The sequence below is a fragment of the Hippocampus comes genome, unplaced genomic scaffold (assembly GCF_001891065.2).
Source record: "Hippocampus comes isolate QL1 unplaced genomic scaffold, H_comes_QL1_v1.1 scaffold112, whole genome shotgun sequence".
NCBI lineage: Eukaryota > Metazoa > Chordata > Actinopteri > Syngnathiformes > Syngnathidae > Hippocampus > Hippocampus comes.
Genome location: NW_017805841.1, coordinates 1670537 through 1689791, shown reverse-complemented (window position 1 = coordinate 1689791; position 19255 = coordinate 1670537). Strand labels below are relative to the sequence as shown.

The 19255-nt window shown below is 40.2% G+C and overlaps 1 protein-coding gene across 4 annotated transcripts in view; it reads right to left on the bottom strand.

Annotated features, from left to right (window-relative positions):
- LOC109526746 (serine/threonine-protein kinase WNK1-like) overlaps window positions 1-19255 on the bottom strand; it is a 36550-nt gene that overhangs the window by 13635 nt on the left and 3660 nt on the right. For 3 of the 4 annotated variants that reach the window (XR_002170405.1, XM_019888208.1, XM_019888210.1), the window contains exons 2-12: window positions 7416-7588; window positions 7034-7254; window positions 5346-5503; window positions 4041-4129; window positions 3724-3943; window positions 3534-3635; window positions 3076-3448; window positions 2234-2391; window positions 1887-1970; window positions 1452-1487; window positions 445-603 (exon numbers count right to left, since the gene is read on the bottom strand). Coding sequence is in view for 3 of the 4 variants with exons in the window: in XM_019888208.1 (XP_019743767.1) it covers window positions 445-603; window positions 1452-1487; window positions 1887-1970; window positions 2234-2391; window positions 3076-3448; window positions 3534-3635; window positions 3724-3943; window positions 4041-4129; window positions 5346-5503; window positions 7034-7254; window positions 7416-7588 (1773 nt within the window). In the remaining variant the exon portion in view is untranslated. The remainder of the gene's footprint in view (window positions 1-444; window positions 604-1451; window positions 1488-1886; window positions 1971-2233; window positions 2392-3075; window positions 3449-3533; window positions 3636-3723; window positions 3944-4040; window positions 4130-5345; window positions 5504-7033; window positions 7255-7415; window positions 7589-19255) is intronic. The other variant, XM_019888209.1, reaches the window with a different exon arrangement.

Sequence of the window (19255 nt, the reverse complement as noted above, 5' to 3'; positions counted from 1 at the left end):
TAAACGATTAGTTGTCAATTATTCATTGTATAGCTAATTCATTTTTTAAAAATTCAACCTTCAACAATGAAAATAAAGGAAGAAGTTGGAGCTGAAATGTTCACACCTATACCACAAATGTCCAACCACACACATCGATACGAAGCACTGAGTACCTGCAGCGTAGAGAGACAAGACGCCTGATAGAGGAAGAATAGATGTTCTGCATTGGGAGGTGGAGACAGGATAAAAGAATTTGGACTACTGGCCCAAGACTAAGAGTCATGCAGGAAGTGAGTAGAGCAGAGATGACAACCAAGAAGAGTAAAAAAACAAAAAACAGGACAGCCATGGTGAGAATCACAGAGAAGCACATACACATACAATGGAGTGTGAGAAATGTATGCAGCAGAATAGCGGGTGGAGTAAATTAATGAATGAATGCAAAAATATGCATGCACTCACCTGTAATGGTTGCGTTCCGGCCTGTGCCTGTGGTAGAGAGGAGCTTTGATGGACTGTGGAGTTCTCTGGTGGCTGTTGTTGCTGCTGTTGCTGTGGTGGTGGTGGTGGTGGGGGGGACGACTGGGACGATGATGCCATTATTACCTGCTGGGTGGAAATCTGCAAGGACCAAAGATTCAGGATGAATTAGGAAAATCATTTACACAATGATACTCCCTAAAACCTTGATTCCTTTTCAATTTAAGCTTCCTATCCAGAAAGCACATTTTATCTACCCAACAGTTTTTTGGTTTTTCAACACAGTACTCAATTCAGAATAGTTTCGAACTGCCACTATTAATTCATCGAAAACTAATTGATTATCAAATTAATCTGTAATCATGTTTGATCATCAATGAATCGTTTTGAGACCTAATTTAATTCAGAATTATCCAAATCTTCTGAATTTCAGTATCTCAATAATATATATTATCCCATTTCTCGAGTCCTCCATGTAACCAGACTTATGTTGGTGTTATTATCTTTGTGTTATTATCTTTGTGTTATATCAAAATAGAACATTTGCAAATATTTGCTTTCACTTTGGAAAAAAAAAATCTTCACGTTTGCCCCTTTTTTCTGATATTACAGACCAAATCAATAACTGGATCCTAATTCATTTTTGTATTTACTGTCAATTAAACATTATGCCTGTTTTTGAATAGAGGAATGGAAAATAGTTTTATCTGATTAATCAAATAATCGACAGATTAATCGATGATGAAAATAATTGTTAATTGCAACCCTGCAATAGATTTCTCACCGATCCTGGAAATTCAACACTTACCTGTGTGTGTGTGTGTGTGTGAGTGTGTGTGTGTGTGTGTGTATATATATATATATATATATATATATATATATATAAAAAAACACCATTATTTGGAGGCTGTAACTGATTTTAAGGAGAAGAGGGAAAAAAACGTACCCCACAACAAAACAGAGGAAGGAAAACGGGACATTTTATGTACCTTAGGGGGAAGTGATGATTGGTAGTATACTCCATACTATAAGAAACAAAACATAAGACAGGGTAAGAGTAGGAAAGTTGAAAATTAGAGAAAATAAAAATTAAAAGAGGACTTAGGGATTTGGGACCCGTTCCATGACTGCCGCCCAAGCCAGCACACAGTGGCTTGGATCGTTAATGTAACATCATACAAAAAGCGCGTGCAGCAAAAGCAGACCCCTCGATAGTTATTTGGCCCTTTTTAGAGAGCAAAAGTTTGACAACTTTCCATTGGTGCGATGCAGTGCTGGTATAATGATCGGTGAGTGTATAGACTTACACAAGTGTTACTTGCAGCCCATACAATGCTTTTCTTCAGAATGGGTTATTTCACAGTGCTTCTCAGTTAGGTGTTAAATGGCCAAGAAAGAAAATGACTATATAAACCTGTGAATACCTGCTGTGGTGTCACTGAGACAGACTGACTGCTGGGAAGAGTGGGGACAAGTTCGGCCTGGACACTTAGCATCGGAGTTTGAACCTTTCAGACAAAATAGAGCAAACGTCAGCATGACTTAAAAGTAAAAATAAACTGACCATGAGCTATGTTCACTCAGAAGAATGGGGTAAGGATGCAGATTTATGCCACTGCATGGTGCAGTTGGTTGAACAGGTGTGGACAACAGATTTAGAAGTAACACAAGTGCACAGGGAAGGAAAACTGGACAGGAATACATAAATAGATAGGGATTGGTGCTTCTGATTCACCATCATTGGAACTGAGCCCATTGGAAAATGACTCACCCCTGACACATGCTGCGGCTGCATTTGGTCATTTTGTGTCTGAGTGCATTGCACTTGGGGCTGAAGCTGTTGACTAGGAGGGGCGCAGTAGGACATTCCCGGCTGAGCAGGCTGAGCTTCAGCAGCAAGGACAGATGCCCTGTCGCCCGTATGTGCAACTGTCAGGGGTGGGATTGGATTGCGGGGGGCAAGGGTGATGGGAAAGAACATGTTAATTCCTGATTGTGCAATATGTATAAAACAGAGCTAGGCAAAAATGATTGGTCCACTAGCAAAGTTATATTCATCACAAAACTGAGTAAAAACAACACCACCAAAAAAAAGAAGAAGAAAAATCGGAATATTTATTGTACAGATTCCTAGCCAGACTTCTGTTCAAATTAAACTGTGCAACCTAAGAACTTATTCTAGTGGTTTGCAATATTTTCAAGGTCAGCATGCCTTCTCCTGCTCCATCTTCTTGGTCGATGCACCAAATTAGAAAAACATCAGCTACTTGTCAGAAGTGTAACTAATTCACCGCCATAAAAGCGAGGATTTAGTGACTTTGATAAATGTCTCCACACCCAATTTAACCACACAAGCTCACCAGCTGCAGCTCTGAGCTGATGCGGTGCAAGTTAGCTCAACGTCTAGCATTCCCCAGGTATTTCCTGAGCAGGGCGGATGTGTGACTGTTCAATATAGATGCATGTGTGCGCTTGAAGCCATTATCACACAAAGGCAGACAAATGAAATCATCAGCGAGTACTATTGTGACATGTCGGTAAGTCCAAATCTATACAACAGGGCACATTTACACCGTCAACCCTACTGTAACATTCTCGTGTTTTGATACACACCTCCGCCGCTGGGTTGATGCGGGTCAGCCTCAGGCTCGTCTGATTCCGGCTGACTGGGAGCCAAACTCTGACTCTGAATTGGGACTTGCCCAGCCGACTGGGGCACATAAGAGACACCTTGTGTCAAGCCAGTCAGCTGGGGTGGTTGAGAAGTATTAAAGGTAGTACTGGCGAGGCTCTGCTGGGACCCTGGCTGAGCTGGCATGGGTGTGCTGTGTTGGTTGGCTTGTGGAGGAGGAACATAGGTGGCTGGCTGCGGCACCGACTGAGAGAGAGGAACCTCTTTGCTGGGTGGGTGGCTTGGTTGCTGGGCTGTTTGTATCAGACACTGCTGTTCTTCTTCAATTCTTCTGTTCTCTTGATCTTCTCTGACCTTTAAAGGCAAACGGCACTAAAAGTATTACAATCCCGCAATGGGCTGTGAATATGCAAATAATATTGATGTTTTAAGAACACACCTGCTGTCGTTGTGCTCTCTTGCGACTTATCAGAGACACTCTGTCCTTAATGGCCTTTGCAATAGTCTTGTGGTCACCTTCGCATACATACCCGGACTCAACCTGAAGCAGACACAAAGCGTCAACCTCAGTAAAGATAATTTGAGTTACATTAAGTTTAAGGGTGAAGTCTAATAACAGTCAATTTCACCATTTCCTGAGCCACATCATCCGGGACATCCTTGTTTAAGTCGAAGGAAAACTCGATTGCTTCATTGTCTTTGTACTTTCCCTTTAGCTTCTTGATGTCCTCAATTCTCAGCCATAACTTAATCGCTTCCATCTCGCCATCATCCTCTTCAGCCAGCTCCACACGCACACCTGTGTCCTCCTGGAAGAAGGCATGATTGAGGAGGTCCTTGATCGAGTACCTAAATATGACAAAAGAAATGAATGTAAGAAGCTGATGTGGATCGTGTTTCAGTGAGACATTCTCCATTCGTCGTGTGCTCCTCTTAAATGTGACACCTCTCATCCTTGTTCTGGCGAATACATCCCTCGATGATCTCCTTCACCTCAGGAATGGCCACTTTGTCGAAGCTGCCTGGCTTAACCCCCTACAGGAAACACAGAACACTGAATGAAAATGTCTTTCCCCTAAATGAGATTTTTGAGGGCTCACCATATTAACTTTTCTTTGAACTCCTTTGTACCAACATAATTATCTTGGCCAACGAGGTAATGTTTGAACAGCAAATGTTTGGCTGCCTGTTCCTCTGTTGCCTGAGTTAAAAGGCTGAAGCGCTATTTTTAAATGAAAACCTGAATATCAAAAAGTACACTGTTGTTTTTATAGCAGATTCATTTTTTCCTCTGTTATTTTGTGGTTAAAAATAGTTTGTGCCTGATTCTAACACCCTTTCGGCAGTGAGGAGTGTCATTATTGAGCACAAGTTAAAGCAAAACTGATACATATACCATGGCAGCAGAATGTGCTCAGCCTTTAAATTAAGCTCAAGTCGAAAACAGTGACAAGAGAATTGGAGGAACAAAGAGGCGTTTCCTCAGGGAAGATATATGCGACACTAGAACACACAACACCTCCTAAATGTGGGTGCAGGAACACAATAAGACTTTGTTTTACAAGTGGCTAAGCTGTGTTTAGTTGCCCGAAGCCTTTTAATTTTAACTCTCTTTAGTGGATCAGGGCAGCTTAAAGCTCAGCACTAGGCAATGTTTTACTGAACTAAGAGTTTTTATTTTATAATACCATGACCGATAAAACAAGGGCCAGTCATATTCCATAGGTGTGAATCTAGACGATAGACTTTAGCCTCCTCGTGTCTGGGACTGTTGCCAAGGCACAAGTATGAATCACATGGCTGATGTATGATAACATGACATCTTAAATTCTTCAGCTGTTACTACTTTTCATCAATGACCAACTGGAAGATTAGTCACTCAATACATGACAAAACAATGCGTGTTAAGCCTCTTATCAGCTATCCCCATGCCAGAATTCTGTATGCTTGCCCAACACACATCAAAATTACGAAAGAAGAAAACACAAAGGTGTTGGTCCTTGGTTCTTCTAATATATTTATAAGTTTGAGAGTCACTCAAACTCTCGGATTTGATACAATTTCTGCCGTGTAACAGTTCACTTCGGCAGATCGATGAAATATGAAAGTTTAAGTTTCTAGTATATAAAAACAGTTCTCAAAATAAAAAAGGATCCAAGCTGAGTTAGGTGAAAAGACAGTTATTCCAAAATCAGATATTTGCCGTCTTGGCAGAGCAAACGGGAGACACAGACCTAAAATTAAGACTTACGCTGGTCACTCTGCGGTAGATCTGTGCAGCATTCTGGCACTCTGAGTAAGGGTACTCTGAAGTGGCCATCTCCAGCATGCACATTCCAAAGGCATACACATCCACTGACTCGTCGTACTTCTCCTCATACATCTCAGGCGCCATGAACTCAGGGGTACCTTAAATCAAAACAACTATTCAGAACTCTCTTCCTTACTGACAGCTTCTCAACCCACTGCCCCCTCTCTGCTCCTCTAACCCATTAAGGGTTGAGGAAGAGGAGGATGAGAAGAGTGACCAGCCCGATGACATCTCCTGGGGAAGGCCCTGCGAGGTGGAAGGTGGAAGAGAGAGAAGAGAGAAAAAGAGGGGAAGGAAGGCAAACAAAGAGAAAAACAAAAAAGGGGGGGGAAAGCTGAACTCAGTTAAATTGTAGAGTAGAGGGCACATGTTTGTCTGTGTAGGACCTTCAATTTTGGAATTGAAAAAATTGAGGTAGCTGATGAGCAGAATGCCACATTTTGAGCCAAAGTGGCAATTCAATGCCATCTTTGAATAAAGCGCTAAAAGTGGCAAAATCCAATTTATTCAAAGCCTTGTCAATGATCATCTCCGAGAAACACAACTAGCTATGGAATTAACTTCTGTCAAGAGCTTACCTTCAAACCACACACACTTTGCATTTTATAAAAACACACTTACCTTTTAGAAGTCTGACTTACCAGCTCTGCTCAATTGCACATTAAACATGTCAATTTATGGTCAAGGCTAAGCGAAGAATCTCCCATAGCTAGTTACCATTCCCAGCCTTTCATCTCTGAACATCAGCTCCTAGTTTAGTAACAGTTCACCCTCAATCTTAGGTCATACACAGAAAAACTCAGTTGTTTAATTGAATGCATTTTTGGGGGGGTTCAAATTGTGTTCCAGCACACTGTCAAGACTTACCAGGCCCATAACAGTTCATACTTTTCTTCATTGACCAGAAGTACCCTATTTATTCCAAACAGCAGAATGGGGCACAGCTGTAGCTAGAGCCTACATTTTAAGCAAAAGGCTAACAAGAGAGAAAGTGGGGGAGAACTCCCTGCAACACGAATGACAGAGAAAAATAATCGGCAGACCTGAAATATTTTTACAAGAAAGTAAAAGACAAACACTAGTTGGAAACCTGTTGAAGCAAACCAACAGAATTGTTAAACATGGTGTGTCTGATTGGCAAACAGACCACATATTTTCAAACCACAGAACAAGACCGGTCAGTTTGCGACAAACAACGGCCATACCTTTAGCCATGGCCAGGTTAGCCTGCAAGAAGGCATAACAACTATTATAGTAATATTATTGTTTAACAGCAGGAGAAAATTAGGCGCTACTTACATCCAGTAGGAGCCTGCAAAAAAAACTACTTTTGATAAACATCAAAGTATTCTGTATTCGCTGACCAATACTTGGAATGAAGAAAGTGAATTCCCTGTGGTGATCTACCTAAGATTACCACAGTAATTGGCCTCTATTTGAGCTGTGGTTTGAGGGACAGCTGAAACGCCGTGGTCTGTTTTTGCACCACATCGTCAACAAGTCATCAGGTCAAAAGACTTTCCCGATTAGACACCATTTTCAGTTTCATGACACTTTCTGACCTCAGAAACAGAACTGCCCCACAGAAAGAAGCATGAGTAGTGAGAAATGATGTTGGGGGTCATTACCTATGACACTCTTGGCAAAGGATGCACGCTTCAGTGTGGCCAGCCCAAGGTCCCCTATCTTGACAGATCCCGTTGGGCCCGTGATGAAAATGTTGTCGCACTTCAGGTCACGGTGGATGATGGGAGGTGCGCGGGTATGAAGGAAATGGAGCCCCTTGAGGATTTGGCGACACCAGCTCCTCAGCACTTTTATCTTCATCACCTTGAACCTCTTCAGGTAACTGAAAGAGAAATGATCTTAACTTGAAATATTTTCACGGTGTGCCAAATAATAGCGTCGTGGATGAGAGGGGGAAAAAAAAGATTCGCCACATATTATGTAACAGTATCAGTCTGTAATCATGTATTTTATTAACTGAAATGTATTTTAATAGGTACATACGTTTTAAGTGTTCCAGAGGTCATGAGTTCAGTAACCAGAACAATGCACTTCTTGCCCTTGGAGGGTCCCTCCCAGGAGTCGTAAAAGCGGACAATGTTGGGATGTTGGAGGCCCTTTAGCATCCCCGCTTCCTCCTTAAAGCGCTGCCGCTCAGTCTTTGATAGTTTTCGATCCTGTGAGAGTCACAAGGAAAACGCTTAAGAGAAGACCGAATACAATCAGACAATTCAATCATCAGGACAATTGCACCATGGCGCTTTTGGGTGCAATAGTGATTACGTTGTTCCATTATCAATATTTCACCCAAGCGTATATGCACATTTGTAATTGAATGGCATGGTAAAGTTCAAAGATTGAGAACAAAAGAAAAATTAAAGACAAGAGCCTGTAATATGAATTGAGATTTGTCAACAAATACATTAACATAAAAAAATACTGAAAATGCGAATACACTTTTAGTACTAAATTGTGGCGATATAACGTTAAAATGATTTTTCACCATTTCAGTTCCCCATATTGGGTTGGGGGGAGGGGGAGGGTTGGAGTAGTTAAACCAGTACCCAGAGCTATTTTGGCACTGGCTGTGAGCCCGCCCCCTTCCCCCACTATACACTGTACCCCCCACATATTTGTAATTCCCCATTTGCGGATTCTTCCCCCCAATTTTTTTCCGCCTGATCCTTTCATAATAATTTTTGGGAATAAATATTTTCCAAACTGTCATAACAATATTCTTGATTTTTTTTATGCCGCTGATATAGCCATATTAGAGAAAAAGGTTTTCAAGTAGATAATTTCAAAGAGCAATGAACCTTTCATTCTCAAGAATATTGGACATTGGCATTGAAATGTAGTAGAAAAAAAAACAGACTCACTCCATTCCCAAAAATTGCACTGCAACAAATATTAACACAAGACATACAACCGCATAGCTGTAGTGGTAGAGTAAAATGAGAATTCAGAATGTTCTCTTTCAAACATCATGAAGCAGCATTTAGCTGTTATGTTGGTGGAATAAGTTGACAACAGAAGTGAAGTCAGCTCCAAGTGTAAATGCTTTTCAATCCAGGATGAAAAACAATGCGACCCCTGCTCAGAGTCGGGCCACTTCTCCTACACGTCAAGAGGAGCCAGATGAGGTGACTCAGGCATCTGATTAGGATGCGTCCCTGGTGAGGTGTTCTGGGCATGTCCCAACGGCAGGAGACCAAGGGGACGACCCAGGACACGCTGCAGAGCGGATGTGTTTTGTGTCTGTGTGTATGCTTGCTGTCTTGAGATGTTCATCAATGCCAAGCTTGAATGGAATCATGTGGTTGGTTGCCCTGAGCTGTGTATGCAGCATGAATGTACGAAGTCCACATAAGTGACTGACTGTTTAATTTTTGCTGTTATCTTGAATGTTCACATCTAGATTTCAATACCATCAGGATATTGCCCAGCCCTAATTTGCCTGAAATTCCACCCAGAAAACAAATATCCCGAACTTTTTATAAGTAGTAAATAGTGTCTTGCGTTCCAAACAAACCAAAATGTGAGCGATACCTCAGGACTTGTAAGGACTGGAGGAGACTGTGAAAGAATTGAAGCCTTAACAAAAAAGAAAAACCTTCATACCAAGTTTTTTTCTCATAAGTTAAAGCACTGGAATGCAAGTTATTTGCACAGCAGCAATGATGAAAGGGCGAGAAAAATATAGAATGGCAAAGCTTCCAAGAAGCTTAAGTAGAGACAGCAAACTAAGGCCCAGATTCATGACGCAGCTGGGGCTGAAAAATGAGTATTCTGTGAGATAGTGGGTTTAATAAAGCGAGTAATAACTTAATAGCTTTTGTGTAATGCTTGTAAATTTATCACCACATAAATAGGAATAGGAACCAACAATATTACTGTCGGCGGTACACCAAAAATCTGGAATGCAAATAACCACCCTTCTCACATTTCCTGAGTAATTCCTGGCGTGACCTACATTTACAACATGCGGAACTTGAGTGCGTGGAATTCGAGTCCAGTAAGACTGACCCACTGAATACCGACTGCCAAAGACCTCCCTTGAACACCCCAAGAGACTTGGCCACCAGCCAGATTGTCCAGGAAATTCAACCCACAAGTGAGAGCAGAAGGAGCTCTGACCTGTATACGCATGTGCGAGAAACACAAAACTTTGAGTGTGACAGAGAGCTTTGGTGTTTGATTGCACTAACGTTTTATTGGTTGTTTTAAAGACGAATGTTTGGATAGTCAGTAGGACACTGGGGGGAAAAAGATAAAATGAGTATGAAAATTAAAAGCCAGTAATTTGCACGGAGACCTAGTGACCTACTTTACAGAGTTCCCCTTTCTTTTTGCACACCATGTGATGACAGCCATGTCAAACAACCACAGGGAACACAGGCTCAAGGTTCCTACACCAAGCTTGATAAATACCAAGTTAGCCCATTAATGGTTGCTTTTCTTCTGGTTCACGCTTTTGCAGCTACCTATTAACACAACCTCGGCAAGCCCCAAGCTTACATTACAGTCTGATGAGCCAATAAACTGTGGTAATGTCAGATTTCATGAAAACATATTCATGCAAGCTAATGAGACATACATTGGCATAAAAAATTTAGCCATTGACCAAATGGAAGCAATTGCCTTGCGATTAGTAACATTAGGGCAGTAAATTTTAGTGATGTGCTCACTTTCAGGATTCTCTCTAGCAACATACAGTATGTCAGAAAAGTTCCGTGACAATCAATCAGCACATCTACAAAAATATTTTGCAGCATTTGTTTTGTTCAGTACGTGAGAATTAGGGGTGTCCAGATAAAGTTTTTTTCACTTCCCTTACGGCACATATTACAGTATCACTACAGTATTGTCCAATGCAGCAATCAATCTGCTTTCAGGAGGAATGATACATGCTTTTATTTTTTTTTGTATATTATGTTCCGTGACTTAATCAAAGTAGTACTATTAAGACAAAGAATTGTCAGCAACAGCAGGTGTGATAAAATATGACCCATTTATCACAAAGATTTGGGTGATATAAATTCAACCCCAAACACAAGAACCCACTCGAATACAATAAATACAATATAGATGAAGGGACCCCAAGAAATAACCGTAATAATGTTAATAAAAACATATTATACTCTTTAAAGTACAAAATAATTCAAGTTTACTGCAGTACATTTAGAATCCCTTTTTTGACATTCAGAATATGGTGAGAACAGAATCTAGAATGGACTGCTTGTATATGAATGCTAATATTGGAGAATTTGGATTAGTGAATGAATTCAAGTAATAAGAAATTTGCCGTAAAAGGTCGCAAAAGAGGAATATGACTGGGGTTTGTGAATAATCATGCCATGTGTTGGGTGTGATCTGTATCACATGTCCACAGCCTGACTTTGAAGACAAGCAAGTAACACAAATGCTCATTGAAAACTTTGATACATTTACAGTAACATCCCGGCTGCCACTTGATCTGTTCTACCTACAGCTACTGTGAGTCCCTTCTGAAGAGAATCAACCACAGTAGTGCAATACAGCAGAGCTGAAAATCCTTCTAGGCAAAGATCTTCATAAATTAACCAACTATCTCTAAAAATAGATTCCCGTGAAAAACAAATGATCATGTTGAGGAGCTGGGTCTGTCAGGTCCTTGCTCTGAGGTTGACACTGAGGGCTAGGATGGAGGTTTCAGGGTAACATTAGGTAGGCTCAGACCGTTCACTTAAAAAAAAAAAAAAAAAAAAAAGAGTGAGTGATCACTTGTGTGCAACGTTGTGGCAAGTGACGCATGGCCATGAGGTCAAAGATTAGTCTAATTGTCAACAAATGACGTGACAAATCACAGGCTTTTCCCTTTTGACACTATGAAATGGCATCTGCTTATCACGAAGCAAATGCACCTTTCACATCACACCGGAGTTTTGGCCTTACAAAAAGTCACAATATTTTCCTCCCAATTTTCATTTTAATCCGTTTTTTTTCTCCTGAACTTTAAACATAATCCTTGATATATTCAATAAACATTTTAATGTTCCAGGGGTCTAAACTAACTTTTTGCACTGGTGCACCCAAATTTTTCAACGCTTCGCATTCAACATTGCAACAAAATGGCTGGCAAGATGGAGGTGGCTGCTTGGAAAACAGCTGACAGTCAGAGATAGTGTCAGAAAAAAAAGCATATGTCACTATTTAAATAGTATATCTAAACTTGGTTTCAACTGTACCCAAACAAAAGGGCACAGAAACGAACAACTGTGCCAACTACATCATCTGGAACAGTCCACAATCAGCATTTATCTAACATGACGAAACATGAAAAAAATTCAAATATATCATACTCACCAGAGAGTGAGTGGTGATTATTTAATGTATTCATGTGTGCAGAGCGCGATGGACATGTTTGGCTCGTTCAAGTTGGTTTTGACAAGCTTTGCTTTTGACATCGAGGGCAAGCTTTTGTTGTCTCTGTGTGATTCTGAAATCTGATTGTTTAAAGAAACAGTCCCACTACTCATATTTTTTTAAGTTACATTCGATGGCATTACTGATTCTGAAGGCCCAGCACATAGAGGCTGAAATGTGATTGTACGACATTAAAAAAGGGAGAAAAAAAAAACGTGCTTGAAAACAGTGCAGCCAAGAGAAACACCACAAAATGGAAGAAATACGTTGTTTGGAACAAATTATAATTTCACGGAACAAATACTAGAATTGATGATGCAAATGTAGGTCAGTAATTCTGATTGTATTTCAGAGAAGGTCTCGCCTCCCCTGTCCACCCACCACTGGGTTTCATCACGTCATAAAATAAAATAGCTCTCGGGCCAGCTGCATCTTGAATAATGTCTGATCACATTATGAATGTCATTCCTCAAGTCCAAAATCCATTTTTTAATCTTTGTTTAAGCCTCATTGGTTATTTTTTCACAAGCGCCATAAATTCTACAACATTACTTAAGACATTTCATGTACAGTTGATGTTGTATGCTGCTGACAGTCATACTACGAGGTATTATTTTATTTTATTATTTACAATAATTTGGGATTCAGGAGTAGAATTCAGACAGAAAAAATGCCAACAAATGGATGGACGTAAGCAACCAGCTGGATAAGCACTCACAAAAGCCACTGGCAAGATGCCTGGGGCCCCCTTTCTCATTTCTGAATGTTTGGCATTGGGCAGAGCTTGTGAGGAAACAGGTGGGAAGGGAACTGGAAGAAAACATGGATGAAGATGGACGAGTGTGGAGTGGAATCCGGGAGTCCCCTAACTTGTATTGCTTCCACTTCCTGACTCATGTGACCTACTTACTGTATAAGTCTGCCTGCAATGTGAAATGCAAAACAAAACAGTTGGTTTATGGGTGGGTTAAAAAGGGAGGAGGTCAACAAACTTTGTCTTTCAGTCGTTTTGAAGATTGTAACTGCAACATTCCATTCCAGTGGACCTTTTAAATTGCTCTTGTCAACTGGGTTTTACTGAGGCTAAAGTGTTAAAATACTCCACATTCTCCCTTTGCGGTCTTTGTACGTAAGAGACACTTTCAGTGTGTTGTAAGAAGCATGAAATGCTCACACACCTGTTGCCCTTTGACCGTTTGTAAAAGACAATGCCAAATAATCAACGGAAGCAAAACCTGTCCGACTTGTTGCATTAGCATGCAAGCACATTGCGACTGCCTTCATTTGGCACCAAACTCTCAGGGAACACATCAAAATGATTTGTTTCTGCATCACCGAGTACAGCATCAACAGGAACTAAAGCAGCAGGCAAATCAAATGAACTCCTACACGTTTTACAATGTTTAAGACTCCATAACTGGGTGCACATTTTTCCCAATCGACAAACATTTTAAAGTTCAACATTAAAATGTATCTTGAATATGTGTAATGATGGAAAAACAAGGATATGGGCGATCATGGGACAGCTTTAGTAAATCATGTGAGGGGATTTGAGCTTCACATGTGCAATTGGAACGTTTCCAGTAAATGAAAATCAGCAGAAGCACAGGACTTTATAGAGTGTCGTGTTTTCATGCTTATATTTCATGTTAGGCTAAGCGAGTACGTGACACACACCTGATTCTGTGAAAACATCTTAGAATATGATCAGAATCAAATCGGCGATGTCATCATCCCTAAACCAAAAAAGTGAGCAAATATTTTTGTTATGCTTGTTTGAGTGCTCCCTAAATTTTGACCTGGATATCAGAAATATCTGCTCACATCCAATGACAACTTCAATGTTTTACTTTTGGACTCATCGTACATGTATCAGTATATATTTGTCAATCAAAAGTTTGAGGGTTTATAAAAGTTACCGTCATGAAACAAAAATCCATTCAAAAATCACTCTGCTGAAATTGAGTCAGTGATTCATGGTGGCTCTTATTTATAATTTTTTTTCTGTGTGTGTGCGGTGTCAACATTTCTGCATTAGTAACGAGTTAACGGAAAATCCCTTTAAGGCAACCAGTTATTTTTAATGCAGATTAACGCACGGCCCTTATTTGGCCTTATTTCTGGTCACAACGCACCAGAGAGAGTAGACCAGGGGTGTCCAACGTTTTTCCTTCAAGGGCCACATCCAGAAATATAGAAGGAAGGGATAGTTTGAGAATCCACGGGTATTTTGGTTTTCTCCAAAAACAACAACAACAACAAAACACCCATGCACAGTAGGTTAATTGAACACTCAAAGTTGTTTTTAGGTGTGAGTGGTTGTTTTTGTATGTGTGCCCTGCGATTGGTAACCAGTTCAGGCTGTACCACGCTTACTGCCCGAAGACGGCTGGGATAGGCTCCTGCACGCCTGCAACCCTCGTGAGGATAGAGTGGTTCAGATAAATCAAACAAAACAACCAATTACACATTGTGTCTACAATGTTACTTTGAAAAGCTACTAAACTGCAGCTTAAAGCTTTAAGGCAAATAATATGTGACCATTTTTTTTTTTTTGCTTCACTCAAGCTTTGTTGTGGTCCTCAGCCTTGTATTCCATTATCATGGATCTGCACCGCGACTGAGTACCAGCTGAATCCCATCTCCACAATCAAAATCAAACCAACAGCAATCTGTGCCGTGACCATACTTGATATGTTCAGAAATTGGAACATGGCCCTACTACTGGTAGTTTAGACACCTCTGGAGTAGACTCACCCACATAACTTTTTCTGATATCAATGTTTTTTGTTTCGGGGATTTCTTTTTTCATTTTGAAATCAGTAGAGCCGAGTAGTTTTTTTTTTTTTTTTAAATAAAATCAATTGAAAAAGTAGTTTTTTGGTGTTACCTTTAATTAGTACAGTTTTTTTTTGTTTTTTTTTTAACAGAAAAGCCATGCGGAACCAGTAGGTGTCAACGTTGTTTCCTGGCAACAAATATGGCGGTGTAAGAATAACGTCTGGGTAGCATTCACTGTTTTGAGGAGCTCGGAACATTGCAGTTAGAAGACATGAGATGAGTCCAAATACTGATGAAGATGCCAACGTTTTGTGGTCCTTTTGAACTGAAAAGGGATAAAAATATGTTTATGTATTAGTGCATAGGAGAACTGGCAGAGCTGAGAAACTTGAACATGGGAATGTGACCCACGTGATGACGAGTTGGCGGTTGCTTTGGCGGCTGTTCGGTGCTGCGAGATGGAACAACAACAACACAGCTTTAAATTGGTGTTTAAGTGAATTAACACTGAACAAACTTTATCTTCGCCACGGTACGGCCCATCACTATTTTATGGAGGCCAAGTGTCTTCCACTGACTTGTGACCACTCGGTGCGTGTTAAAGCATCTCCAGCTAACGTAGCTTAGCATATCTTGTGTCTCATGACAAAACATTGGGCAGGGATGATTGTGACGTGATCATTTGGGGAAATGTTAGCACAAAACATTTTTTCTATGAGTAATGGATGGAATAATCAATGGGCGAATTGATTCAAAAAACACTGGCTTGTGACAGCCTTAATATACCTACATATACTATAGTGGTACACCTTGGTGGTGGTCAGATGTCACGTAATACCCGGGAATACCTTCATTTTGGTTGTTAAATCACGATTATGACAGCACATGGCATTTCTGATGGGCCGTTGCATTTGCAATGTTGCAACGCCCTTCACATTAGAATTTTGAATTGTAGCAAACTACGAGCTGACTGTCGGCTATTCATGAAAAACAGTTGCGGAACCTTGCACACTGCGCGATAGTTCACTCATGTTGCTAGGTGTGCAGCAGGCCTAACCTGCTAATCCGGCCACTCACTCACTAGTCCATGGACCTTAAATGCACTACACTAATACTGTAGTACAAACAGCAATTACACTTTATAAAACTAGGTTATTTCTTCACATGTTTTTAATTATGGTTTTATACAATAAAGTCCTATTTTTCTTCATTAAAACAAAAAGTGGTGCATTTATGGGGCTGGAACAGATTAATGGCATTCCACATCGGCTTTCAATTGGAAAAATTGATTTGTTAGACGAGCAAATCGAGTTACCATCTTATCATGTAACATTACATTTGTGAGTCAAGCTACCGCCATATTTAAATCAGTAAATGATTCAGTCACAAGCATATTGTGTACACAATCAGTGCAACACTAAAACATGAATTTTCAAAACGTATGTTGGATGATGATAAAAAAGACAATTTGGGGTGAAATAGTTAAAGAATGAAATGAACTGGGGGCATCTGAGAGGAAGACAAAAAAGAAAGTGTGGGAGGATGAGATAGGGCAAAACAAGCCCTGGCAGGCCAGCCTGCTGTGCTTCACACAGGAGATTCTTCGGTCAGGAATGTGACCCACTTTACATTCACAGAAGCATTCTGAGCACGAGCGCTCTGAGCATGCGCGCCATTGATGTTGTGTATGGGGGAGGGGCACGTGCCTGTAATCTTCACATTGTTACAAAGTGTGCATGCAAATCTATGGCTGCTGTAAATGCGCTGCTGTCGGACAAGCTGAGAGCGTGACAGGAAGAAACAACAATCATGTGGCGAATGAGGTCAAACTTTGCTCAGGGCCATGGAGCTGCCTCAGCCCCCCCCCCAAAAGCATATTTTATAATTGGTTCTTGTTCAATTCAAAGCCAATTGTGCATGTGTAACAAAGACAGAGAGCAATTATCTGTCCAATAATATATTTTGGGCAAGAAGTAACTAACTAACTTTGTCCAAGTTTTAATTGCTTTTGGACTTCTTCGGGCACACTGACTTGAATTTATAAAATTCAGTATTAACCTTCAACATTCCTTTCTTATTTCCAAAAAGGAATGCATACTTGTCGCTTAAGAGTAAATCAATAAGGAAATTACAGTCACAAGCAGATTGTGTACACAATCAGTGCAACTGTTAATTGGATCCGGTCCAGCATGCTTCCCAATGACTTCAGACTATGCAATGTTTTTGTCAGAGGAATATGCTTGGGCAATATTTGGTCCACTATAATATTTTCCCTTAAACTTATATGAAAATAATAGTTATTTTCTGTCATTTTTTTTCTGTGGTTGTTCATAAAATACTGTACTGTATTTTGCTTAGAACACGATAAAGTTAACAAATTAAAAATAAAATGAAACACAAATATCCAGTGGCCAGAAAAAGTCCCAATCAGAATGTAATGTTGTACACATTGTTTTCAAGAAATGTAGTTGGGTGCAAACAATTTAAATTAACTACAAAACAGTGGTTCAAGTAACATTTAGGAACATCTCCCATTTAACAGGAATTTTAGCAACACAAGTTTGTCACATTGTTAAAGGTGCCGTTTTATTCAAATCTGGTGGCTCTCTTTGAACACTTATGAAGATCTATCAAAAATAAAGGTTAAGTATAACAATCAATACAAATGGAACAACCATTCAAGATAAATTTGAATAAATACAGAGGAAAGGAAAATAAAGCAGGAAAAATACGAAGACAGAAAAAAGCCAATGATGCACATCATGGGTTTATATGAATCAGCGCAAACAACTGCCGTTTTCAAAGCCTTGTTTGTCAGACTAATTATCTGATTTCGCTTTGAAAGCCCATGAAGCATAGCTTTCATCCAAGGAATTTCGAACAACATGTGATATTTGAACATACTGTGGTGTATAAAGTCTAAACACTGGGGGTCATCCCATTGTGACAAACTTGACTTGAAAATATGCCTTAACAAAAAAGACATAAAGAAGAAATCTGGTGTCCCGTTTAGTGAATATTGTAGGATTGTGTGCTGAGCTACAAATAAATTGACTAGAAAAAAGTTGAGAATACTACATCGACGAAACCCGAAAGTCCTGTATAGCCCCAGATATCGATCCACGCCCATTGTGAAACTTTGTGACAATCGAAGGCTTTCGCCTAACTCGGGCTTGAAATGTGTTTTCAAGAAATTGGAATACGCCCCCCAATAAAAATGTGTAAGCAATTTTTTTTCTGCCTCAAGTACCCACTTATTACAGTACAGGTATACTTCCAGGAAGAAGCAGTCAAACAAACCACAGCAACAATTGTGCATGCTATCGATGACAGAAACACAACGCGGTAAGAAGGCCAACCTCCAGATAATACATGGACATGAATGCCTAGTTACCTCTTTATTTGTAAATTGTTACCGGCAGCGTATTGTGGCATAGCAGCTGACTTAACTCGATTTCAGACAGTTGCAGTACCTATTGATCTTTTTTTTTTTTTTTTTTTTTTTAAATAAACTTGGCTTAAGCGCATTGTTTCAGCCCACAAAATCGCTACTGAACTTCTGACACTGCGTCTCATAGACCAAAATTTATGGGGAGAAATTTACCTATATTTACACTGTTTCCTGACCGCAAAATAGTGTACTGCGATACAATGTAACTTTAGGTATAAAATGTTCAATCCATTATGTGAACAGCTTTGTCCTCACATGGGTCGCAGGTGTGCTGTAGCGCCTCCCAGCTGACTTAGGGCAGTAAGTGGAGGACACCCTGAACTGGTTGCCAGCCAATCTCAGGCCACACAAAGACAAACAATAGCCATTCACACTCACAATCACACATAATATAGAGAGGCAATATCGAGTGTTCAATTAACCTGCCATGCATAGGGGAATGTGGGAGGAATTTGGAGTACTTTGAGAATAGCCAAGCAGGCACAGGGAAAACATGCAAACTACACACAGGAAGGCCATGGCCTGGAATCGAACCCGTGAACTCTGCACTGTGAGGCGGACATGGTAACCAGTCGACCAGTGTGCCACCTGTCTTAAAATGTTGATTATCTACAAATGCAAACCAGCAGTTTACGATTCAGCGTAAATGTGTGGTTTTTTTGTATCTTTAAATAAGCAAAATATACTTTATTTTTAGCCAAAAAAAAAAACAATTATTCAATTACCATTTTCAGTAGGATATCCGAATACCAAAATATGAGATAGCTACAGCCCTAACAGTGATCGATAGCATAATGAAGCTAGCTTCAAATGCAAACGTGAACATTCGTGAACCACTTTGTCTGATATCATATGATTGGCAAGCTATTATCTCGTTACAAAAGCGCGTGGGCCTAAACGGCCGTCATAATGCTGTTCACTGTGTAAAACAATCAAAACGGAAATGCAAGTCACTGTGGTCTCTAAGGGGAAATGTCAGCGGATGTTACTCAGGTAACTGTGAAAGGAAACTGCATTGGCTCTATGCCCTTTTACAAAACTGGGTGGTCTAGGACAGGGGTCCCCAACCGCCGGTCTGCGGACCGGTACCGGTCCGCAGGGCATTTGGTACCGGGCCGCACAGAAAGAACTTGCCTTATTTCCGTTTTATTTATTTCGGAATACGAAATATGTTTTATTTTGAAAAATTACCGGATTCTCTGTTACA